The 23,946-nt window shown below is 49.1% G+C and overlaps 12 protein-coding genes across 12 annotated transcripts; 5 read left to right on the forward strand and 7 right to left on the reverse strand.

Annotated features, from left to right (window-relative positions):
- Positions 1 to 441: 441 nt before the first annotated feature.
- Positions 442 to 1,449, reverse strand: N7537_006461 (putative salicylate synthetase; the record flags this gene model as incomplete). The annotated part of the gene is made up of 1 exon (XM_056897518.1): positions 442 to 1,449. The coding sequence occupies one exon, from the start codon at positions 1,447 to 1,449 to the stop codon at positions 442 to 444; it is 1,008 nt and encodes a 335-aa protein (XP_056753303.1).
- Positions 1,450 to 2,232: 783 nt separating this feature from the next.
- N7537_006462 (putative Na/H antiporter) lies at positions 2,233 to 4,089 on the reverse strand (the record flags this gene model as incomplete). The annotated part of the gene is made up of 5 exons (XM_056897519.1): positions 2,233 to 2,565; positions 2,635 to 3,043; positions 3,094 to 3,176; positions 3,246 to 3,919; positions 3,972 to 4,089. 5 exons carry the CDS (start codon positions 4,087 to 4,089, stop codon positions 2,233 to 2,235), a joined length of 1,617 nt encoding a protein of 538 aa, XP_056753304.1.
- A 469-nt stretch (positions 4,090 to 4,558) lies between these two features.
- N7537_006463 (RNA-DNA hybrid ribonuclease) lies at positions 4,559 to 5,917 on the reverse strand (the record flags this gene model as incomplete). The annotated part of the gene is made up of 3 exons (XM_056897520.1): positions 4,559 to 4,982; positions 5,073 to 5,640; positions 5,716 to 5,917. The coding sequence occupies 3 exons, from the start codon at positions 5,915 to 5,917 to the stop codon at positions 4,559 to 4,561; spliced, it is 1,194 nt and encodes a 397-aa protein (XP_056753305.1).
- A 755-nt stretch (positions 5,918 to 6,672) lies between these two features.
- N7537_006464 (nitronate monooxygenase) lies at positions 6,673 to 7,764 on the reverse strand (the record flags this gene model as incomplete). Its single annotated transcript, XM_056897521.1, has 4 exons — positions 6,673 to 6,939; positions 6,991 to 7,019; positions 7,066 to 7,596; positions 7,644 to 7,764. The coding sequence occupies 4 exons, from the start codon at positions 7,762 to 7,764 to the stop codon at positions 6,673 to 6,675; spliced, it is 948 nt and encodes a 315-aa protein (XP_056753306.1).
- Positions 7,765 to 8,362: 598 nt separating this feature from the next.
- On the reverse strand, positions 8,363 to 10,086 carry N7537_006465 (FMN-dependent alpha-hydroxy acid dehydrogenase; the record flags this gene model as incomplete). Its single annotated transcript, XM_056897522.1, has 5 exons — positions 8,363 to 8,449; positions 8,501 to 8,574; positions 8,624 to 9,866; positions 9,938 to 9,996; positions 10,059 to 10,086. 5 exons carry the CDS (start codon positions 10,084 to 10,086, stop codon positions 8,363 to 8,365), a joined length of 1,491 nt encoding a protein of 496 aa, XP_056753307.1.
- A 617-nt stretch (positions 10,087 to 10,703) lies between these two features.
- On the forward strand, positions 10,704 to 11,075 carry N7537_006466 (uncharacterized protein; the record flags this gene model as incomplete). Its single annotated transcript, XM_056897523.1, has 1 exon — positions 10,704 to 11,075. One exon carries the CDS (start codon positions 10,704 to 10,706, stop codon positions 11,073 to 11,075), a length of 372 nt encoding a protein of 123 aa, XP_056753308.1.
- Positions 11,076 to 12,319: 1,244 nt separating this feature from the next.
- On the forward strand, positions 12,320 to 14,697 carry N7537_006467 (6-phosphofructo-2-kinase PFK26; the record flags this gene model as incomplete). Its single annotated transcript, XM_056897524.1, has 2 exons — positions 12,320 to 12,615; positions 12,861 to 14,697. Exons 1-2 carry the CDS (start codon positions 12,341 to 12,343, stop codon positions 14,695 to 14,697), a joined length of 2,112 nt encoding a protein of 703 aa, XP_056753309.1. The 5' UTR covers positions 12,320 to 12,340.
- A 560-nt stretch (positions 14,698 to 15,257) lies between these two features.
- Positions 15,258 to 16,042, reverse strand: N7537_006468 (DsbA family oxidoreductase; the record flags this gene model as incomplete). The annotated part of the gene is made up of 2 exons (XM_056897525.1): positions 15,258 to 15,911; positions 15,998 to 16,042. 2 exons carry the CDS (start codon positions 16,040 to 16,042, stop codon positions 15,258 to 15,260), a joined length of 699 nt encoding a protein of 232 aa, XP_056753310.1.
- A 378-nt stretch (positions 16,043 to 16,420) lies between these two features.
- N7537_006469 (SPX domain protein) lies at positions 16,421 to 18,863 on the reverse strand (the record flags this gene model as incomplete). Its single annotated transcript, XM_056897526.1, has 2 exons — positions 16,421 to 16,555; positions 16,620 to 18,863. 2 exons carry the CDS (start codon positions 18,861 to 18,863, stop codon positions 16,421 to 16,423), a joined length of 2,379 nt encoding a protein of 792 aa, XP_056753311.1.
- A 481-nt stretch (positions 18,864 to 19,344) lies between these two features.
- Positions 19,345 to 20,779, forward strand: N7537_006470 (NUDIX hydrolase; the record flags this gene model as incomplete). Its single annotated transcript, XM_056897527.1, has 2 exons — positions 19,345 to 19,874; positions 19,933 to 20,779. 2 exons carry the CDS (start codon positions 19,345 to 19,347, stop codon positions 20,777 to 20,779), a joined length of 1,377 nt encoding a protein of 458 aa, XP_056753312.1.
- A 279-nt stretch (positions 20,780 to 21,058) lies between these two features.
- On the forward strand, positions 21,059 to 21,464 carry N7537_006471 (uncharacterized protein; the record flags this gene model as incomplete). Its single annotated transcript, XM_056897528.1, has 3 exons — positions 21,059 to 21,154; positions 21,222 to 21,253; positions 21,359 to 21,464. 3 exons carry the CDS (start codon positions 21,059 to 21,061, stop codon positions 21,462 to 21,464), a joined length of 234 nt encoding a protein of 77 aa, XP_056753313.1.
- A 444-nt stretch (positions 21,465 to 21,908) lies between these two features.
- N7537_006472 (uncharacterized protein) lies at positions 21,909 to 23,590 on the forward strand (the record flags this gene model as incomplete). Its single annotated transcript, XM_056897529.1, has 4 exons — positions 21,909 to 22,144; positions 22,226 to 22,253; positions 22,335 to 22,848; positions 22,950 to 23,590. The coding sequence occupies exons 1-4, from the start codon at positions 22,014 to 22,016 to the stop codon at positions 23,588 to 23,590; spliced, it is 1,314 nt and encodes a 437-aa protein (XP_056753314.1). The 5' UTR covers positions 21,909 to 22,013.
- Between the last annotated feature and the right edge of the window lie 356 nt (positions 23,591 to 23,946).

The following is a 23,946-nucleotide window of genomic DNA, read 5'->3' on the forward strand; positions in this document are numbered from 1 at the left end:
CGACACGGACCCATCAACGGCGTTATCATTTTGCTTTTCAGTATGACGTGTAACGATATCGAAGGAATGACAAAAGAAGAAATCCCCCAAAAAAACACATGAATTCGATCAGAGAATATGGCCTCTCTGGTACCCTTCGGGATGAGTGGAAAGGTTACCTTGGTTATCAGGTCAACAACACCTTGACGAGGTTATGAAGTTTCCTTTAGTTGGGGCATGGAAAACGGATGTCCGGGGCACATTTGATACCAACGCACATCCTTTGTGTTTGCTATTCTTCTGAGAGCATCTATGATGGTCTAGATATGACGTTGTGGGCTATCTAGGGCTTGTTATGCTGCGTCTCTCTTGCGTGTATCTATCTAGTTCTTGTACTCTCGGTTTTCCATATTTATGGCATGGCGTTATTACCAGACACTATGTAATCCCTTAACAAATTACCTAGGTAGGAACATCCGGAATGACAAACGGTGCAATGCTCGCCAACTTCTCACAAGTCTTCGTCAACTCACGCTGGGGGTTAGACTGAGAGATAACACCAGCCCCAGCTTGGGTCCAAGCACGATCCCGATCCTGAAATACAGTCCGCAAGACAAGCGCGGCTTCAAATGATTCTAAATCTTCGATCATGATGGCAGCGCCAGAGTACAGCTCTCTCGGTTGATCCTCCAGGCGCTGAATGGCTTCGAGAGTCGCATGCTTTGGAGTACCAGATGCGGTAAGTGACGGAAATACGACATCAAATGCATCCCATATATCTTTCTCCGGCGATAGAACTCCAGTAACACGAGATCCTAGATGCTGGACAGACCCATGCGTTCGGATTGATATAAAATCTTCAATCTTGACTGTATCCCGTGGGCAAAGTCGTTGGAGCTCGGTAATGGCCTGTCTTACTGATACCACATGCTCCACGATCTCTTTCGGGTCGTGAAGGAGCTCTTCTCGTAGTTTCGAGACTTTTTTTTTGCTTCTGGCACATAATCGAGTGCCAGCCAGTGGCTCTGTCGTTATCTTTCTATTGTTCACGGATACCACCAACTCCGGGCTAAAGCCTGTAGCCTGGTAACTTGCATGACTCAAAGAGAAACTTCGTGCGAGATTGTTGGAGGGCCGGCCAGCGAGAAGAGTAGCAGGCATATTGACCTTGTGTGGGATTTCCGCTGTGCGAGATGGAATCACTTTCTTGTAACAGCCTGTAGATATGCCGGAGAGAGTATTCTCAACCATCACGATGTAGTTCCCTTTGTCTTCGGCGTGTATGGATTTAACATCCTGAAAGGTAAAGATACCAGTGCTATTCTGTATCGAGTCATAGAGAGCTTTCACTTCTTCTTCGACTCCTTTCAGGGTTAGCATATCTCGGTGAAGAACAAGCAGGGCTAGAAGAAGCCAGTACACAAGTGTGTATTCTTGCCCAAGAATATGTGCAGCGTAGTTGAATTCCATTGCCGAGCACGAGATAGCCCTCTATCGACTATCACACAAGAGCTATATTTATAACTGGTCACCTGTGGTAATATTGGCACGAAAAAGATGCAAAATCAACCTTTGACATGAAGGGACTTAAAGTTTTAAACATGTTTCTAGAAGATTAATATGATTCGAGTCCATTCGTATCCATGGATCTACGAGTATCTACCCATGGATTGCAATCAATAAGCCGATTGGATATCCATTAACTGAGACCATACATCACTTATGTATGGTTATCACAGGCTGATAGGCAATCTCCATACATAATCCCGAATATCGCCGAATCGTGTAATTCTCAAATCTTACGCAGTCGCTCCGATGATATTGTAGAATTGGGTTACTCCGAACTAATTTACCAGTAACACCTAGGTACACACAGCACTCTCGGCAGAGTGGTGAGAGGTTGTGTAATTCTGCTACTCTTTTGATTTCAGATCACGATGAAGATGATAAGATTCACCTAGCATATCCCCATCTAACCCTCCAACTATCTATATGTTTAAATGACGCCTAGACCGAATCCACTTTAATATCCCCAACATCAGCCATTGGTCTCTTTCAGTGGGTAATCTTAAGTGTGTCTGTAGAAGACAACAAAAGAGTGGAAAAAGTCGCTGTCTAATATGCTGGGCAATCAAAGCAGGAGGACATGATGACCCATGCAACCCTTCGCTCTGCTAATCAATCAACTGGATGAATCCAATTAAAGCAAAGCACAGCTGCCTGGATGGGTCACATTCCCAGGTGCAACTAGGGCTAGGGCTTGTTATCCCCGGTTTTAGTCTGATCAATAACCAGGCGAACGGGTCTCTCCGGTTCATCGGCCTGACCCACGCCGGGTTGGTGGGACGGCGAACGAACACGGATCACCGAACGACCTATGCCAATACCCCGGAAACCACGCTTGCGGCTGCGGTAACTCGCATCCTCCCCGGTTGTGAGAGGTGTCGCCGTGCTGTGCGTGTGGCTAATGTTTGAGATGGGGACCGGCTCGCGCTCCTCGTATGTGCTGGTGCTGATGACACTGGAGATGGTTGCTGGGAGGTGATAGCCGGCTTTTCCAAGGGGGACTGAGAGGCCATGCACGACCTAGATTTGGTCAGAAGATAAATAGGTTATGAAGACGCGGGGATTTGGTTATTTGGGAAGAAGACTTACAATACTGCAGATTACTAGGAACCAGACCACGACCCGGATGGTCTCCATGACTTGATTTACGTCCTCTGGGACTTCGCCGTTGACTTGGATCTTGCGCAGGAATTCAAGGCTGACTGATAGGTAGAAGATGGCGCCTACTCCGATAGGACCGAAGAAGCCGACGAAAGCAGCCTGGGAGACGAGCTCTATTTGCGGGATCCATTTGTGCATGGCAAAGACGATCGGGAGGCGGCGGACTATGAGGACCAATATTCCCAGGAAGATAAGCCGATAGATTGGAATCACGCTGTTGTCCAGGAAGGATGACCATGGGCAAACCGCTCCAAACCACATGAAGACAGACAGGTTGAGAAGCATGTCGATTGTCGGTTGGAGGGAATCGTCCATGGTCTCAAGGCGGAACCAATCACTGTCTCTGTTAGCATTCGTGATATCATAGCCTGCATCGTAGTGGCCTACTCTTGTGTGAATACGTTTCCAGCAATGAAACAGGCAAGAAGATCATCTGTCCCAATCAAACCACAGGTTCCCACGATGAACAGCTATTTAAGAGATCAGCAAAGAACAAAAAAAAAAATCTTTTTTTTTTTTGGTTTTTGAGGTAAACTCACCGCAAGAGCAATGGCAAACACCAAGAAGCTCTCCCGGTCAACATAGCGCTTCTCCTCTGCCCAGTGTAGCAACTTCCTCGCAATCCAACCAACCAGAGTTCCATAGGCCACACTCAACAGAATGGTGTATGCCCAGGTCTCATAGAACCACAACGCCATCGCCTTCCCCGCCCCACCGCTATAGCTCTGGCTTCCCATCCCGGTATACTGGAGGAGATAAATCGCAAAGAAAAGGAACGGGTAGCCAAGGCCATCATTAGCGCCAGATTCGGCGATAATGATCCTCTGCAGCTCACGGGGAACATGTTTATCGGCAAACTTGCCCTTGACAATGGAGTTGGACAGAACAGGATCGGTTGGGGTCACGCATGCGCCGATGATCAGGGCATGGAGGAACTTGAAGTTCGGAACCATGGCCCAGATCACTAGGCTACTGCACATCCACATGGCAGCCATGCCTGGTCCAAGGAGTAGCCCTAGGCTCCGCCATTCAATCTGCAGATACCGTTTTGGAAGTTGGACTCCGGCTAGGACTAGCTGCACGCCTAGCACTAGGCGGGTAAAATGTAAAGTGATTTCTTCGAGGTTCTCCTCAGAGTGGAGTGCATAATCTTCCGGTCTGATGAAATTAGCCGCATGGGGAGAGAATAACACTCCGGCTAGAAGGGAGATTACTATTTCCTGTTAGTAAATGTGGTGATACCACTCGGATAGCTTAACACTTACATGCTTCGGATAGGTAGAACTTCTCTTTGCAAAGGTAGGATACTAGTCCGAAAAGGGAAATAAAACCTCCGAGCGTCGCGCAGACGATGTTGAAGTTGATCAAGGCGAGTGTCGGCATTTTGCTCTGCACTATAGCCCGCTTGGAATGTTCTGAGTTATATTCCAGAGCAATTAAGGCCCGAATGTGTCAACTAAAGGAATAGTTCGGGCTCAAAGGAGTCAGATCAGCGAGATCTAGAATCTTAGATAATGTCCGTATGTCAAGGTTGAACGAATACAAGCAAGTGTTATTGAATCATAGTATGAATTTCCTGTACAATTGTTGGAAAGATCATCTGGATGTATTGAGATGGCTTCAAGGTAAACAGTGGTAGCATTCGTATTGGGGGGGCTTTGGAAGTGAATATGTGAAGATGCGATGAGAGAAGATCGTTGTGGGAAACATCCCAGGTCTTGGCATCTGACACGCTATGTATGTTGTACATACTCCGTACATACTTATTGACTATATAGGTATATTATGCACGTTACTATTCTATTATTCCATATTAGATGCAAGATGCTCTCTTTATTTTGCAATTGAAGTCCTAAAAATCTTCAAATAATTCATCGGGCATTTCTTGGGCCACATGCAGTGCTTCTGCCTTAGCCGATACCCCCCTTTGGGCTCCATTGACGGCTAATTTATCGGCCTCTTCATTGCCCAGGTCTTTATTATGGCCTTTAACCCATTCAAACAAGGTCTTCACCTTGAGGTCATTTCGTTCCTCGATTTTGATCAGAATCGATTCAACCAAATCCTTGTTCTCAACCGGCTTCTTGTCCCGGGTCATCCAGTTGTTGCGACGCCAGTTGACAAACCATACCGTAACACAGTCAATCGAGTATCGGCTGTCAGTGATTATGGTTACATCTCGGTGCCGAGGGGCAATGTCAATCGCCCGGAGGATTGCAGTCAATTCAGCGCGCTGGTTCGTTTGACGACTGCCTTTTAGTGGCTCCGATACGTTTCTGCTGGGATAAGTGACGGAAGTTAGAAGGCGTGGTAAAAAAAAGAAAGAAGAAAAAAAGCCCAATGGGCGAATGGGCGAATGTACGAACCTTGAATCGCCAGGGCCGAAGTATACCCCTACCCCGGCCGATGCTAACGGGGTGCCATTCCTTAATGAACTCCCATCGGTATATATCCGGAGCATCCCTGGGATACCTGTGGGTTGTGTTTTTGTTGCTGCCATCTGGGGGGCGGTTTTGTACACCACCTTGCCAGTGGCTGGGTCTAAAAGGACGTTGGGGTCAAACCCATCTTCGGCTCCTGCTGGCAATGGACCGTCGCCTGGCGCAAACTCGATCCCTTCTACGTCTTTTGGTTTTTCGGTCGTTATTCCATGGGGCCCAGATGGCCCAGATGCCACGCCGAACCCGGCTGGGGGCTGGGTCTGTCCTTCCCGTACAAACTCCTCTGCCTCTTCGCGAGTAGAGAACTTGCGATATCGAGGTCGCGGAAACCCACGGATCTGCTCCTGTGCCTTTGTCCAGTCTGTGTATACACCAGTAACCCGGCCCCTTTGGATTCCATAGAATCGTGTGTTCTCCGAGCTCTGCGATTCGACTGGGAGCTTGGTACCGTTCAGAAACGCGTTGGCTGCTTCTTGCGAGGGAAACGATTGGACTAAAGAGCTTATGCGTTAGTACCTGGTCAAGTTGGTACACCTATTGGAAGAACCACTGCGAAGAGTGCACTCACAAATTGCTCCCTTGAATCCCGTTATTTGGGCCAGACAGTCATTCCACCCATAGTAGATACCCGGTTTGTGACCCGCCTTGACAGCATAATATTTGGCAGGGGCATTTCTCTTGCGTTTTGTGCCTGCGGTCGGCGAGGGAGAGGGTTTTAAGCTTGGCGAGGCTTTGGGGACGGGGCTCGGCGAGGGTGTAGTCTTATTCATCGTGGCGGATTGGTGGTCGCTGGGGGTCAAGTCGATAGTTTTGGGGGTGGTGAGAGTAGGAAATGGGCTCTTGTAAGTCCCAGTTGTTAGAAATTCACGATTCGACGTTGTATTCGTGGCTGGGCGGACGGGAATAAATCGAGGAATAAATCGCGGGCAGCTCTGAAGGGAACACCAAGGTCCCAACTTCAAGGCTGACCAAACAAGGCCGTGAATCTTGATTTGCCTAAAAGATGTGTAATTGTGGGAGAGGGAACCGAGAGGTAGAGACGGTCACTTTCAAGGTCGAGGAATTGAGAATTGAGAATAAAGAGGGGGGAGGGGGAGGATACTCAGTTCGGTCTGTTGCCAGCGCTTGTCGATCTTGATCTGACACCAATCTCTAATTTTGACGGATAATATATTATTTTTGTTTATTTTGCTGATTGAATGTGTTGGAATGGCCTAGTTTTCACGATGGATGTTTGTGTTGCTTGATGTTCATATATATTTTTCGCATCAGTATATATTGCTGGCATACAGCTCACATCTTGATTTTATACCAAAAACAAGAGAGGCAAAACACTAGATACCAGATACATAGAGCTAAAATTCCGTATTCAATCGTCCCAATATCACTCCCACTTCTTGCTGGGTAGACTGCATAACATGCTCAACAGAGACCACAGCATTGATACTTCCAATACTCGCACCCCTACCAAACCATTAATATAAAAAGCCCAAGAGATACATACAGTATAGAATAGTCGGGATACTCACGCCCATACTGTCCTCCGTTGATGTTCGCCAGCCTCTTTAGCCGCATTGTATCGTCGGATGATTTCCTCGTCACTGACCCCATCCCGAGAATCCTCGTAGCTAACCCCAATCATAGCTCTGCCATCATACTGCCTCGGAAAGAGATCGGTTGATTGGAACACATCATGTCGGATGGACTTGACAGTCGAGGCTCCGCCGTCACTCCCCGATACAATGGCCTGTTTAATCGCAGACGGCGCAGGGCACTCCGAGGTTGCAACGAACTGGCACTTGATTAGCAAGGATCCATGTCGATGAGAGGAAGCACGACAAACCCGTGTGCCCATAACAATCCCATCGGCACCTGTCTATGTTAATAAGCTGCAATAATGAAGTGCGGAATAGCCCACCTAAGCCGAGAGCAGCAACGCAGCCCCTCCCATCCACAATGCCGCCAGCTGCCAGGATAGCAGTGGTTGTATCCTGAGTCTTTGACAGAAGATCTCGCACCTCAGGCAACAGGGACATCAAACCAGCACCCTGGACCCATTGATGTCCTCCTGCATCAGTCCCTTGAACCACCAGAACATCCACTCCCTGCGCAAGTGCCTCTTTTGCAGCTTTGACAGTTCCTACCTGAACAAATATCTTGGTATTCCAGTCAGAATTCTCCTGGGCCTTCTGAATGGCTTTTATAATCGGAAGATGATCAGAGTCAGCCCGAGGGAAGGATAGCCAGATTGCCCCCACTCGATGCTTCTGGAGAATGGGAATGGCATTCTCAATGAGCCCATCTGGCTGGAAAGTAATGAAACCGACACCAAGCGGTAATGGCGCACCATCGGTCAAACCAAGGATAGAGCGGGCATTCGCCAACTGAGTATCCAGGCCCAGGAGCTGGGTTGATTCGGATCGGAAATCAAAGCCTCCACCAATAAACCCTGTAGATGGTCAGTCTGGTGTCTGCAACTAGGTCGGTTTGTTATACCGAATCCTCCGGCCTTCGTGACGGCAGTTGCTAGGCTGGCGTCGGCAAATCCAAACATTGGCGCATTAGCAATGAATGGAGCAGTTGTACAAGGAAACCATTGTAGGACGTTTGCAGCCATTGTAAGATCGAGGAGGTATGAAGGGAAAAGTAAGATGCGGGGAATATATGGCGATGTGGCTAGGTACCTATGTACATAGTTAACTATTATTAATCATACATTTACTAATGTTAGTCTGGTTCGAAATAATTCATAACAGAAGATAGTCTTTAGAATATAAGATAGTTTAATTGAATACGTTGATCGAAAGGAATATGTGAAATAATAAGACCCATTTGGTCTCATCCATAGTGGCTTAAGATGCCTCATTTTACATCAATCAGTTTCCTGGTCTAGCGGTTATGATTTTCCGTTAACAATTGCTTCAAGCAAGTGTTCCGGAAAGGTTCTGGGTTCGATTCCCAGGGAAACTATTTTTTCTCCCGAAGAGTCTTTTTTTGGTTGTGGATTGGGGGTGGAGATGGGTTGGGTTGGGTTAGGGTGGCGCTGATATAGTGGGCCAACAGCCAACGAGGGTAATTTTTTTTTTGAGGAAAGAGAGACATTATTGAATATTGTAATGTTGAATGGGGACGTAAAGTAGAACAAGACTCCAAATAGTTAAAATTATATTCGAGATAGATACAGTTGCATTTGGAGTATATAACTTTGGTGGCTCCTACAGTCTCGCACGGAATGCACGCCGTAAGGGTTCGAGAGCAGTGGGACCATCGTAGATCTGCTGCTCAGTAACGCGAGTGTTGATCTAATAGCAGTGTTAGTAGAAAAAAAGACGAAGTGATGAGAGGATACTTACATGTTGGAGCCCTAATTGATCAATCCGCTCCACTCCAAGCAGTCGCATACATGTCTTGATTTCATCGTTCAGAACTACCACAGAGTTAGAAATGAAAACAGAACAAATACCTAGTCAACTTACTTTGCAATGTTCGGCGAACACCGTCGACTCCACCCGCCGCTAAACCCCACAGAGCCGGGCGTCCGAGGCCAACTGCCTTCGCACCTAGGCAGAGAGCCTTGACGGCATCTGTGCCGCGACGAATACCTCCATCCACATACACCTCGATCTTGTCGAAGACCTCGGGGCAGTATTTCCGAATCTCCAAGAGAGTATGAACTGCCGGAGGGGCAGTGTCCATGGCGCGTCCTCCGTGATTGGAGAGAATGATACCTTGAACTTGAGGTGCGTGAAGTGAGGCAAGGTATGCATCTTCGTGAGTCTGCAGACCCTTCAAGACAATAGGCAGATCCGTCTGAGTGGCAAGCCAAGCCAAAGTATCCGTCCATGTTAAGGAAGGATCGGTGCCTGCGAACAATTGCTGGCCGACACCTCCAGATCCTTGGGTTGGATTGGGGGTGTCGTCTGACGAGCGCTCGGCGGCTTTCACGCCACTGGGCACGGCAGCGGTCCGCCCGGTCATGCCAGTTCGCTCATCTTCCTCGCGTTTTCCTGGAACCGGGGCGTCGAGAGTAAGAACAATGAACTTGATTGCCTTGAGCTTCTGGATGCGTGCAAGCATCGTCTCACTCTTTTTACGGTCAATCTGAACATAAAGCTGCCAGCCAAAGATTTGGTCCGGAGCAGCGTCTTTGACGATCTGCTCTGGTGTCATAGAAGCGTTATTAGAGATGATTTGCATGGCTCCAAAGCTATGACACGCTTCGGCGATGCCGGCCTCACCGGATGGGTGACCTAGACGGGCCATGGCCGCGGGAGACACATAAATAGGCGTTTTCAGTTTATGCTCGAGGACCGTTGTGTCCAGATCACACTTTGTGCAATCCACAAAGACTCTAGGTCGCAAGAGGATGGACCGATAAACCTCATTATTGAACTTTTTGCTGATTTGGTCGTCGGATGCGGAGTAATAGTACGCCCAAGCCTTCTTGCTCACTTGCTTAGTAGCCACCTCCTCAATCTCGTCCAAGTTGAGAAGATTCTCCATAGGCGGTGGACCCTCAATCTCTTCTTGAGAATCAGAGGATGCCTGTTCCTTTGGTAATGTGCTGGCATCGATTGTTCCTAAGCATGCCTCAGGCTTAAGCTCCTCCTCTAATATTCCTGGCGGGTGAATAGGATCATACTCCTCGGTGGCATCCTGGCCCGCAAGTTTCAAAATGATCTTTGCACCGCCGGGGTGGCTGCCCAGGAAATCGGTGACCTAGATAAGAGTCAGACGTGCCCGGGGAACGTGCAATACACCATGGGGATCTTTATAGGATGAAACCGTACATCGTAGACCTTGCCGTATAGAATCACCCAACAACTCTCAGGAGTGTTGTGCTTTGCGACTGTCTCTTCAATTAGTCGAAATATCCCGCGTGGGGGTCACACGAATGCGGAGAACCAATACCTTCTGTCGCATCGAATACCTTGGCCATTCTCAATCACGGCACAGGGGTGAGTTGAGTGATATTGGGTATGGAGATCAGGACGAAGTATTCAAGAGAGAGAAAAGAAGAAAAGGCGAGAGAAGTAAATTGGAGAAGCCATGGACATGTCGGAGAACCCTGGAGAGTGTGGGGAACGTCGGTAGCCGCTTTTCCCTTGTTGGGGCCTTTTCGATTGCCGACCGAGTAGGAGTTGGAATTGACTTGATGTTATTGGTGGGAAATATTTGGTGGGAAATATTTGGTGAATATGTAAATCAGAGAGTACATTATAGTTAGTTATAACTAGTACACTTAAGTATCTAGCTACTAATATGTATACAATTCTATGTCCACGTGAGGGCCAAGGTGTCACCCGTTCTCCTCACCTCTGCGGAACCCAACTTCCATGAACTTGCGAAACCAGTCCGGATATCATTCCAATTTCAATACCTTCACTCTTGCTTCTCTTTTATTTGATTTGGAAACCTCGCCATGTTTGAGGTGTGTTTACCTAGTATTCCTTAGCCATCTACCTTAGCTACCCCATATTCTTCATCTCTCCTGTCCTACCTCACTATTTAGTCTGACTGTCTCAGCGTCGCGCAGGGGATCGTTATCGCCTTCGAATGCACCGAGCCCGCTCGGCAGTGCTGACCTCAGATGAAATGGTCGAGGTGCGCGCAGCTCAACGCACCTTTGAGGGGGCCTATGTCCGAACCGCTCTTTCTCAATTCTCCTTCGCTCTCGTCGTGCTCAAGATTTTCACCGCCGAGTTCTACAGTATTGGGGCTCTGTTCGCGATATACGGTACCGGTGTTCTCATCATCGGACTTTTCCGCCGCTCGCAGGGAAACAGACAGTTCTTCTCGGAAGTAGGGGATGATGGGATCCATCGGCACAAATTCCGTACCAGTGGAAATGCGGTCTTGGTTTTGACAGCACTGAGTGTTGCGGCGTACGCATGCTTGATTGGCTTGACCTTGAACTTGAGCAACTGATAAGAAACATTATGCGTGGATGGTTGCACACCGATCCATCCACACACCGTATATCCAATATCCCTGGAGGCTATCTTCTAGGCATGCTATCTGTGATACCCCGATACCCCCCTGCGTTACCGCCAAGTGCCAAGGATTCCGCACCAGACCACGGAATATGGGGGACCATTTTCGGGGCTTACGGCAGCGGAGATCAGCGTGCAGCAACGGACGCCTACAGTTGGCCGGAGATCAATCTGTTGTGTCGACTGAAAGTCGCCAAGAAAGCCGAGTATGGACCAGCCCGAGCGGTGAGACTCAGGTCACACAAGGTGTTCCCAATAGTTATGTTTGATTCATTGCTGAGTTCGATTCCAAATACGGAGTATTATGTGTGCTTTTGTACTTTTGTTGAGTCGGCCATATCTGGAATCAACTAGGGGTGCACTGCCAACTCCTTACCAAGACGGGAAACCCAACGGCTCCGAGCATTTCGGTGGATTATGAGGAGATCACAGGGCAAATTGCACAGGGGTGAGATTGAGTATGGTTCGAGGTTCCACTGTGTTTTCTCGAAACTGTACTCCGTACTCTCACCTGTACTCCCGTATGCTTTTAGCCAAGCATTCTCCATTAGAGATAGGACCGATGCATCTTGCATGGTTTGGTGAAACCTATCTAATATGATGTCCTTAAGAGCTGTTTAATCCTAGATTATATCTGAGCATCTTGCATCTCCATATCATAATTTAATATCATTTCTCTTTCCCCCTCTGTATACTTACACTTCCTTTGACATCATATATGGACGATCTTTAAGCCATCGATCCACCCTATGAACTAAGTCTAACCTGCTGCGTGATTTCATCATTTCAAAGGTATCTCTTGAGTTAAGATCTCTCCTTTTGACGTACTTGGCACTACGCTATCCTTGAGTGATATTGTACCCCCACATGCAACCCAAAAAAGGCACATAAAATATTTTTGAAAAAAAAAGAACTCCATATCAGAAAAAACCCCCAACCACTTTGATTCTTTTATCCCTTGAATATCTCAAAGCTCCTTGAATATCCCAAGTGGTCAATATCAGGTGTTCCCGTTGGTTGACTCATCCAAACCTCCGTGGGCGCACTTTCTTTTCTCTCCTTTCTCTCACCAACTTTTTTTTTTTATCTGGCCCAGGTGTGACACAAGTCCTTATCAACTCGAAGACCTTGTGAGAAATAGCTCTGAGAGCAACAATACCCTTCTTAATAAAACACACCCACAGAACATCCCCCTAGGGGATGGCGCAACATTCTAGCATTGCCCGGTCGGCCATGACGTCGGCCGTTTCGCCTGAGACGGGGGATCAGAGGAATAATATTAAACCCAACGGCACATCGAATGGCTCGGGATCGGGGAAAGAAGGAGCTCTTATGCCTCCGAAAACTGTCGTCAACCGAGCGCTAGGTAATGACCTGCATTCCGATTCCCACAAATCGTCACTGCCGCCCAAGGGCGGAGTCGGAGCCGCTTTGGCAGACACTCCGGTTTCTACCGCACCTCCGTCTCCACAGATGTGAGCATTGTTTCTCTCTTTTTTTTTTGTCTAGAACCTTTGGACTTTACTATGTTTGATCCTATCATCCTATCAGAGCGAGATTTGATCGGCTCACCTCGGGATCAGTCCAGTTCCGGGGTTCTTTGCAGCCTTATTCTGACCTAATCTACTTTACCCCGGACTCCCACCCGTTGTTTTACGTTCACTGTCTTGGGACCTGCATGGATATACTTGGCGAACTGTGACTAATATGATCCTTGCAGATCGGGCCTTTATCACCCTCCTGGGACCCCCTCTCGAGTGCGTGCAACTACTCTCGATATCCCCGGATTGACCAAGTCCAAGGTGTCTCCAGATGGCCGCATTGCCCAGCGAGATGTTGGTGCAAAGCTTGTCATTGTCATGGTTGGCCTCCCGGCCCGAGGCAAAAGTTACATTACGAAGAAGCTGGCCCGCTACTTAAATTGGCTCCAACATGACACTGAAATCTTCAATGTTGGACAGCGTCGCCGTGTGGCCGCCGGAAAGTCCCCCTCACCCGCCCCGCTTGATCGTGGCCAGGATCGGAAACCAAGTGCTTTCCACAAAGATCTCGTTGACTCGGTGCGCCGGTTGAGTGTCAGCGTTGGCACCACTCTGAACCCATCAGACGCCTCCCCGCTAGAGAACGAGGCACCGCTTCCCCCTCCAGTGGTGCCGACCAAGATCCTCGTGAACGGAGAAGAGCCCGAACAGGTTTCTCAAAACGATAGTACTGTTGTGCCCTCGATCGACGCGGGCCCTGCACAATCTCGTGAGAATGAAGAAGCTATCAATGAAGCTTCCCCTGAACCAATGGACCAGACCGCCAACTTCTTTGACCCCCAGAACCAGCGTGCCGTCAAGATGAGAGAGCAAGTCGCACTGGATACTCTTGATGAATTGCTTGAGTATATTTTGGAGGAAGGTGGTAGCATTGGTATCCTTGATGCGACCAACAGCACCATGGAACGCCGTAAAGCGATTGTTGACCATATTCGTAATCGCGCTGGTCCAGAACTCAACATCCTGTTCCTTGAAAGCAGCTGCGTGGATCAGGATTTGCTTGAGGCTAACATGCGCCTGAAACTTTCTGGCCCCGACTACAAAGGCCAGGACCCAACCGAGGCACTTGAAGATTTCAAGAAGCGTGTTGCTCTCTACGAAAAGTCCTACGTGCCTCTCGGCGAATACGAGGAGAAGCATCGTATGGCTTTCATCCAGATGATCGATGTCGGTCGTAAAGTCGTCGCTCACCAGACCCATGGTTTCCTTGCTTCTCAAGTCGTCTACTACCTACTCAATTTCAATCTCTCTCCACGCCAAATTTGGATCACACGGCACGGCGAAAGTTTGGACGATGCCGCAGGTCGCATCGGCGGTGACTCTGACCTCAGCGAGAACGGGAGAAGGTACGCCAAGGCTTTGGCTCGCTTCGTGGATCACCAACGGCAGCAGTGGGAGGCATATCAGCGTCAGAAAGACCTTCTCAAGCACTTCCCGCCGCGAGCTGGTGACATCACACCTCCCAACCCATCTTATCTTCCTCAGGAAGGGCCACGCAACTTCTGTGTCTGGTCCTCCATGATGCAACGCTCCGTTCAAACTGCCGAATACTTCAATGAAGATGACTACGATGTGAAGCAGATGAGGATGCTGGACGAAATCCATTCCGGCAAGATGGAAGGCATGACATACAAGGAAATCCAAGAGCAGTACCCCGAGGAGTACGCCCACCGCAAGAGAGACAAGCTCTTCTACCGATACCCTGGACCAGGTGGAGAAAGCTACCTTGACATCATCAATCGATCACGCACCGTCATTGTTGAGATAGAGCGTACTACAGACCATGTGCTCCTGGTCGGACATAGATCCGTTGCTCGTGTGCTCCTGGCCTACTTCCGTGGTCTGAAGCGTGATGAGGTTGCTGACCTCGATGTTCCGCTGGGCGTTCTGTACATGCTTGAGCCTAAGCCATATGGAGTAGAGTTCAAGGCATACCGCTATAACCCTGAGACCGACTGGTTCGATTACCTTCCCGATTACGAACTGCATCAGGTCAAAGCACAGACGACCCACTGAATGCCCCCGGAATTTGAACATGGAGTTTCAAAATTCCATGACTTGCTACGATCTATCATGACTTCTTTTGCGGGATGACTTGACTTTTGCCGGTCTGGTCATTTTACAGTCTTCCCCACTGTTTTTGTTCTTTACTGGGCTTTCTTTATCCTAGGTTTTTATTTCCTATTTCCTATTTGCGTCTTGATTATGTATTATCTATGCTTCCTTTTCATTTTTGGGGCAGAGGGATTTCTTTTTTTCCGCAGATGACCCAGACACTCGTTGCATGACAGGCGTTAATCTGTGTACTTTCATGACCTGGGATGCTAGCTTTATTGGCTGGAAGTGACAGATCACTTTCTCTACCTCGACATTCTACTTTCGTGCAGATATCTTTGACACACAAATGCGCCAAGATAGAATTAGCTACGCTTTTGCTAGTCTAAATAGCTTTACTTGCTACGGCGTGTCGATAGCACAATACAGACGATTATAATAACATTGACATCGTTCAACATAACCATAGGATAGAGCGTTCTGACTGCCCTAGAAATATATGAAGTTCCTTCCAACATTCTTTAGTCCTTCTGCTCGGCCTTCACCTTCCCAAAGATGTCAATAAAGACCTCAGGCTCATCGGCCCCCTCAACATGATATTTCCCTTGCACCGATATATACGGCACACCAGAAACCAACCTTCTGGCCGCCGTCTTGGCCTCCAGATCAACCTCCTGAGCACCGACATCCTCATCCAACAACTTCTTCACAGTCTCCCGATCCAATCCCGCCCCAACACCCGCCTCCACAAGAACCTTCAAGTCAGTAATGTTCTTCTCCTCCTCGAAATAAGCCCGAAACAGCTGCTCCGCAACCCTCGTCTGCAACCCACCAACAACCCCATCCGCACCCTCCTTCTTAGCTACCTCTTCAGCCTCCCGTTGCCCAGCAAACCAAAGCAAGCGATGCGAGTCCCGCGTGAGACCAGTATTCCCGCCGAAACTAAACTGGATACCTTCGCCCTTGCCCACGGCGGATAGGCGCGCGGACATCGCTTCAAAGCGTTCAGCCCCGAATTTCCGGATGTACATCTCGGCTTTGTTCACGCCGGGGTACTCGGCTGATGCCGGGTTGAGGTAGAATGCTTTCCAGTGCAGGCTAAATGTGTCTGCTGGGTACGTAGCTTGATGGGTGGTTATTGCTCGCGAGAGGCGGCGGTAACCGACGTAGCACCACTTTTTTAATATATGGTTAGTATGTGGATTTGCGGTCGTTTTGGGTGGATGGGTATAAATCAGTGTTACATGGTTGGAATACTTACTGGGCAGACGGTATCTGAAATAATCTGGATCTGGAAGTTCGTCATTGTGTTGAAAATGTGAGGGATAGAGAGATAATGGGTTTAAACTTGGGATATCCTTTGCTTTGTATTTTTGTATTTTTGGAACATTGCTTTTGATGTTGGGAATGACAGTCGATTTGTAAGCGTTTGACATTCCGGACTCCCGAGGTCGGGACTTCAGGTGGTTTCCAGATGTCTCTTTATGTTTTGGGATCTCGCATCTTCTAAATGAGTGCTTTGTATTTGTTTGGATAATAATATATGCATTGGATAAGAGAAGTAATTGATATAAATCACAAGTGTCCCTGAAGGATGTTATTTTGAGGTACACGCTATTATCCAACAATTACACCAAAGCTCCACAGAACACATGTTCAATTAAGAAAAAACCCAGAAAGACTATTACAAAACCTGTTGGGCCTGGTTTAAGTTATTCCACGAACCTCCCGAGCTGCTGTCGAAAATAGCCGATGAATTAGAGTGAACAGGCACATTAGGAAGCGGGTAGTTGCGGCCTTGACTGAGTGCCGAGGAGTACTATTAACGAATTGACGAGTTAGCGAAAAGATAGGGTTGAAACAAAACAACTGGAAAGTCTAACCTTGAAGACAAAGTTCAGGACCAAGGCAACTGCCAAACCGATGCAGACTACGATAGGACCGAACATATTGTCTAGGTCCTTTCCACTCCGCTGGCGGATGAGACGGGCCCGTTTCTCGTATATGAACCATCCCCAGACTGCGGCGAAGATGGCAAAGAAGGTGTAGACAACAGCCAGTGCCTGGGCTACCTGGTTGTGCTTGCCAGCAGCATTGTAGAGGCCCAGTGATAAACTCGACAGGAGGATACTGATGTGAAGCCATTTGATGAATGTTCGCTGGTTGGCAAGGTAAACCTTACTTTCCACACGAACGGGTCCCGCATCTTTGATCCAGACGCCGGGGTGTCGAACGCCAGGCGGTAGAGAGACAGGTTCCCCAAGCCAGCGCTGAGGAGATAGCCCAAAGAATTGAAAGATGGACTCGAGGTGAGTGGGCGGCTCTGATTCTTCCTCTGGTTCGGGAGCGGGTTCAGTATCATGGCGCTGGGGCTCTGGGATTGATGGACGCGGAGGCCGCGCAGCAGGTTCGATGACTGCCGAGGATCTCCGTATGGCTGAGGGAGAACCCGTATGAGAGTATTGGTGGTAAGGTGACCCGACCTGTGGGCGAACGCCTGGGCTGCGCGCGTCTCCCATGAAACTTCCCACTGCTATGTTCTCCTCCGCTCGTCGAGCAAGTCGCTCTTGCTCCTCATGGAATGCGGTTTCCGGATCACGGCGAATATCACTTTCAAGTTCACCAAGCCAGAAGGGGAAGCTATTGACATGGTCTTCAAATAGTGATGCAACGCCGTGGACGAACTTGGAGAAGCGGGGGGCATCCTTGACAAGGTGGGAGACCATCAAGTCCTTGACCCACTCGGTGTTATGGGCCTTTCCTCGAAGCTGGATCTCGAGCAATGCGTGAGGGAAGCGAGTGATCTCTCCAGTTCTGACAGCATTGAAGGGATAGGTCATATCGGCATTGTCCAAGTCGGTACGGTGCCACTCAGCTGGATCGCGACATGGACGTTCGCTATCGAGGGCATCTTCCCGAATGAGCGCAAGGTTGGTATCGAGGGAAATACGAATGCGATCATTGCCAGGAATTTGAAAGGCGGTGCGGGTGTAGTTGGCCCGGAGCATGGGTTGCAGGTCATTGTCCTTGATGAAGGACTGCAGCTCATCCACGTCCTTTTTCAAAGCCTCGGCGGCCGCCGACTCGCCATTGTTTGAATCCTCCATGCGATGGAGCTTTTTATCGAAGCGATACTCGCCGTCCAAGAATTCCTTAATGTGCTTGTCTTTGAGCTGTACCTTGACTTGTCGACTTTCGTCGTCGTCGGTGACAATCTTCTTTTCCAACGAGATGGTAGGTTTGTCCTTTAGTGATCCCGTCCAACGCAGTCGCAAAGAGCCGGCTTCGGGTGCCCGTGCGACCTTTTGATTGTAGAGATCAAACTGAGGGGAATCAAAATAGAGGGACGTAATGGTAGGGTCTTCAGTCATGGTATCGAGATCCTTAGAAGTTCCCGGTCTGTAGATAAGAACCGGCAGTCGGCGAAGGATGTGAGTCTTGACCTCCAAAACGTTGTCTGAGTGAACCCAGAATTTGTAAGACGAATAGGTCTCACGGCCAAATCCATGCTCTGTCTCTCTTGGTTGCACAATGTCATGGCTAAGGGTCTCTCGAACAAAGGAGTACATCACCGAGAGCCGATGGACCAACGGTGAATAGTCCTCCGAGTTGAAAGGCAGTTGCGACAGTCGCACTTGGAGCAAAGGCTTCACCCGGTACCGGGCACCTCGTTTGCGATCATGCTTCTTTGCAGCCTTAAGGAAGCCAGTGAAATTGATTCGGCTGTACTTTTCCAAGGCACTGACTTCCTTGGTGATATTATCGAGTTCTTGCAGAACTTCTGAGGCAATAGCCCTTTTCTTTTGTTCATCGAGGATAGGCGTTTCTTGCTCCGGAGTAGATGCCAATGGCCGAAGTTTAACTTCGCATGCCGTTGTCCGTTCTCGGAGTTGCTGCGATGTCTCTGCTTGAAAAGAATTTACCTTGTCCAGTTCTACATTGAGCAGTTCCTGCACAAAGGCTTCCTCATCTTGCTCAGTCCATTGATCGTCATCGGAGTCACTGGCGTCTTCTCCGTTCCGGGTGACATCATTCTCTCTCAGCAAGGTCTTAAGCTTGGTGTAGTCAATGTACTTCCCTTTCCAGGGAGGGTACACTGCAGTACGGAGGGTTTTCCCAAACCGCATTTTGAGCCAGTCCGGTTGTAATTGGTGTTGTGCAGTTGTTACTCAGAGCAGGTGTGCACCTCTGATTGGGGGGTTTCGAAAGGGAGGAAGAGATAAGAGAGAGAATTGAGGGTTGATCTTTAGGTTCGAAAAAGCAAAGCAAGAGCTGATATTCAGTTGCAGATCAAGAAATATGAGACGCCAAAAAAAAAATAGCTCATTAGCTTCAAACTAAGCGATGGATATGTCGCAGCTTCCAGACTGAAAGCGTTCGATAGCCAGCGATAGACGCACGTGCTCGTTGGATGGGTCCAATCAGAATCCATCAATGGACAAGTGGATGACTAGCTAGAACTAGCTAGTCGGATAATCTATATTCCGATGGTATTGTATGTTATTTTACCACTTTACAATACAGAAGTACAGAAGTACGGGCTAGACCGATATCGCCCCCCCGTCGGGACCGGAGAGAGGTACGTGCACATGAACCTCTCCAATACCAATGTCCACAATCCAGGGATCCTTTGACATCGAAATATTAGATATACACAACTTGATGGAGGCCAAGTCTGGACAAACCCCGGGGTTGTCCCATCATCTGCATGACGTATTAGCCGAACTACATCGTCAACCTTATCCCTACGTCCAAAACCCCCCAACCTGCAAGAAACGCGCCTCGGTTGCCTTGATTATTCGGGTACGACCAACCTATGCCCATTGGCCCAGCTCAACCTCCACAAAAGATGCTTCTCAGCCAGTCCAACAACGTTTAGATGAGTTCTTTTCACAGCAATGGGTCCAACACGGTGAACCGGAGGTTCTGTTTATCAAACGTGCTTCGCGCGTGGGGGACCGATGGACTGGTCATGTTGCCCTACCGGGCGGAAAGCGAGACCCGGAAGATGCAGATGATAAAGCTGCAGCTATTAGGGAAGCTTCAGAGGAAATCGGTTTAGATCTGACAACGGAGGATACCATTAGTGTGGGCAATCTCCCTGAGCGGGTAGTTACTACCAGCTGGGGGTCTGAACCGTACGAATGCCCAATTCACTTTCGCCGTCGAAAACTGGATCACTGACTTGAATTGCAGGTTGATGGTTCTTTGTCCCTTCGTTTTCCTCACGACTCGCAGCGACTCCCCGACTCTTAGATTACAGCCCACAGAAGTAGCATCGACACATTGGATTCCCCTGCGCGCCCTCCTATCACCATCGCTGCGGACCGTGGAATATGTGGATATGTCGCAGCGCTTCGCTCGACAAGGCGGGTTTCTGACCCGTCTTGCAGTTCGGTCTCTGATGGGCTGGATGCAGTTCTCGGCCGTGAGGCTCCTCCCGTCGGAAACCAACCAATGCACTACAACTCCAGGGTTTGTCCCTGAAGAGAATACGCCCAAACCTTCCCTGGCCCAGCGCGTCAAGGGATGGTTTTTGAGTGGGCAAGCGGATTCGAGTGACACTGCCCGTCCGCTGCTCCTCTGGGGTCTCACCCTCGGCATCCTGGCCGACTTCTTGGATATGCTCCCTCCCCATCAAGCTGTGAAGTTGTGGAAATATCCCACATTTACCATGCCTGATCTGCGGTTGATTATAAGCATTGTGACTTATAACCTGCGGAAGCGTAATGCACTCAATGTGAGATCGGGTGCTCGTCCTAGTAATACGGCCGCTGATAGCGAAACGGCCGCACTCCCAGTCATACAGGAGACGAATACCGAACATGATCACAATGAAGTGGGTATCGGTGGTCTCGGAGTGGGAAGATATTATGGTCCGACAGATCAAGCAACAGATGGGACCTCTTATGCTGTTGGGATCATGCTCCGCGGGTATTATGACCGCTTGCGCATGGCAATCTGGGTTTTCCTGGCCTGGCGTGTAGCCATTGGTTCAATTGCTGGTGTTTCAGCCTGGCGAATTCTTCGACGACTGCGTTAAAGTGTATATTAAGCAATAGTTATAAAGGTGCATTTATTAATACAACATACGTCCATGCATATGTACATATTAGATATTAGATCGTATGATGAAAATCAATCACATGTTTCATGTTTCGGACAAGCCGGAAATACGAATACCAAATTACATAAGAAATAGATTATTACGGCATTCGGTCACATTACCCGGGAGCTCCCCACATCCTTTTTGGGGGGTAAACATTGAACATTGAACATTGCACACGTCTTCCACTTCACCACCTCCTCTATTCTACTCATAATGGCGGCAGTTCAGAAACTATATCCACGAGGAACAGTCAAGCGCATTGTCAAAGCCCACTCCAATCGGAGCGTGAGCAAGAATGCCGATATCCTGGTACGCGGCCGTCCCAATATGAAGTTGAAGTCTCTCTATTCTCCAGTTGCTAATACTAGTTTTGTAGATCTTTTTGGATTACATGTTATTCATGCAAGAGTACGTCTCCGTCTATTCTTGTGGCTTGGTCCACCGGCCACAACCCTCCGATTCTCGTTCTCGCCGCCGACGTGATTGAACTAGCAATGGACTAACATACTGTAGGTTAATGCGCGAAGCATCGATTCGGTCGCGCAAGTCTGGCGAGAAGAACATCTCAGCGAATACTGTGCGCAAAGTTACCGAGGTGCGTTGTTTGAGGTCGATCTAAAAGCTTCTCTGGAAGTTTCGTGAGAACATATAGCTGACAAGTATGGGGTTTCTTTAGAAAACACTGCGCAAATTCCAAGGATAGCCGAGCCCAGGATACAACCTCGATCTGTCATTTCTGAAGAAGACCTGCCTAGCGTGGATATGAAAGGCCGGGGGGGGGAATACTGTACTGAGATTGACTTGCATTTTGTGATATTATGGCGTTGTGGGCGAATGTGAATATGATACCCTGGGGCAATACAATGGAAGAAATGATCAAATAATGAATCAGTTATCTGGTAAATTGCGTATTCGTAGATCCATAGGCCAGTGCTGTGATTGTTCAATTGCTTAATTGCTTAAATCGCGTGCTAGCAACGCGTAAAGAGAGAGAGAGAGCCCCAAGGCAGTGGGCCACACCGACCAAGAAAGGGTTCCCGACCCGCATCTTGATTCTTCCTTCATAACACCCATCTTTTCTTCAACGTTATCACGTTTAATTCTTCATTCCATACCTGTACAAGCTTTTCGGAAATACTTTAATATCTGTGTTACCCACATTCCCATCATGCCTCCCGCTTCCGCTACCCAGAAGCTCAAGGACGAGGAGAAGGGCTCCCGAGCTTCAAGCGTCTGCAAGGACCCCGAGAGTCCCATCTCTGATGGTCAAGAGAGCAGCTATTTGAAGGAGCTACAGAAGTATGTCTAAAATCTTATACCTGGTTGCACGGTTATTGTCTTTGCGCGCGTGAAAGTGAGCTAACTGTATGCCCCGTTTAGGACACTTCGCAATGCCATGAAGAAGTTGGTGAGTCATTGTCGAATGTTCTCTGGTTTCAATTGTTTCTTTTCATACATTTCTAACATTGCTGTTTTCTTTTTTTATTAGAACTCCCTCGCTAAAGTCGACGCCATCATCGCTGAAAACCCCGACAAGTCGCTTGATCAACTGATTGAGGAGAAGAAGATCAACAATGACCAGAAGGCACAGGTCCTGAAGAAGCCTACCCTTCAGGCAACCGTTGCCCAGACCGAGGAGCAGATTGGCCACTACAAACAATTCGCTGTCCAATACGAAGACCGTCTAGCTGCTCAGAAGGCTGCGCTTGTCAAGGCGCATGAGGCGGAGCTCGAAGCTGTCCGTAATAACGCCATTGCTGATGCAACTGAGGCCTCTAAGAAGGCATTGCGCCAGCAGTTCTACACCGTGACTAAATTCTTGTGCGCCGCGGCCATCCTTAGACGCGACGGTGATGCTGTCACCACCGAGAGCCGTGCTTTCGAGGGTGTTCTATTCGAGGTGTATGCTGGCAACCAGTCTGCAGTTAATTCGCTACTGAAGATTGCCGAGGGTGCTGATGAGAAGGTCAATGCTGTTGAGGGGGCCACTCTTGATTTTACCTGTCAGTAATGAATCCCCCACCCACAACCCCACCCCCACCATCACCATCATCACCACCACCAAATATCATTGAATGTGCTGGCTGACATTCGATCCCTTTAGACGGCGATGTGAAGCAAGCATCTGACAAGTTCGCTCCCCCTGAGGAGACTACTGAAATTGTCTCGGAGGCAACCCCCACCACCGACCCTACAACCGACCCTACCGTGGCCAACGCCGGATTGACCGAGCTCCAGGATACCTCTTTCGGCGCTCAGGCTGTGCCTGCAGCTTCCGAGGCTGATCAGCTGGCCCCTCCTGTACAGTCTCTGGTTTCTGATGCTGGAAACTCGATTGCGGAGCAAACCTGGGCTCCTACTGCCGATGAGAGCAGCGAATGGGTCAAGCTTCCTCGCAACCCTGATGAGACCGACACTGGCCTCCAGGCTACTCCGGCTAGCGCCGATGCGGGTTTGAACAACGGTTCCGTTGGCGCCGATGTTACAACGCAGGGCGAGAGCGGTGCTAAGTCTATTGGACGCCGCCGTCACGGACAGCGTGGTGGCCGAGGCCGGAATGACGCTAAGCGTGCTGTTGAGGGCCGCGCTGGTGAGGGCCGTGGTAGTGAGGGCCGTGGAAGTGAGGGTCGTGCTGGTGAGGGCCGTGGACGTGGTGGGCGACGAGGCGGTCGTGGCGGACGTGGCCGAGGCGGTGCAAGTGGCCCTGCCTCTGGCTCGGCGGAAGCTCCTGCTACCAGCGAGTAAGAGTGGTAATCCTAGGATGTCAGTCAGAACCTGCTGGTTTTGGGATCTTGTCTCGAAAGTGGTGTTCCAACGAGGGATTTCTAGATCTGTCTTCTCGAGACTGACCTCGGCAATTTCTGGTCCGATGTGATGGCTCACGAACGCAACGAATTTTCTTCACGGAGAGTCACTTTGATCTCTTCGTCTGGCTTTGCCAAAGTCTTCTTGACCATGTCCTGCAATTTTTTTCAGCGTGCATATTCCCGATCCCCAGGGAGCTTCTCCCACGACATACATATGTATTCTATGGCTATTGTTTTATCGGCGCTTGTGAACGGACCGGTGGACAGGCTTAGGTCGGGCATAGATCGAAATTG

This window comes from Penicillium hordei (genome assembly GCF_028827395.1).
Source record: "Penicillium hordei strain IBT 12815 chromosome Unknown utg000003l_segment0_segment0, whole genome shotgun sequence".
In the NCBI taxonomy this organism is placed as follows: domain Eukaryota; kingdom Fungi; phylum Ascomycota; class Eurotiomycetes; order Eurotiales; family Aspergillaceae; genus Penicillium; species Penicillium hordei.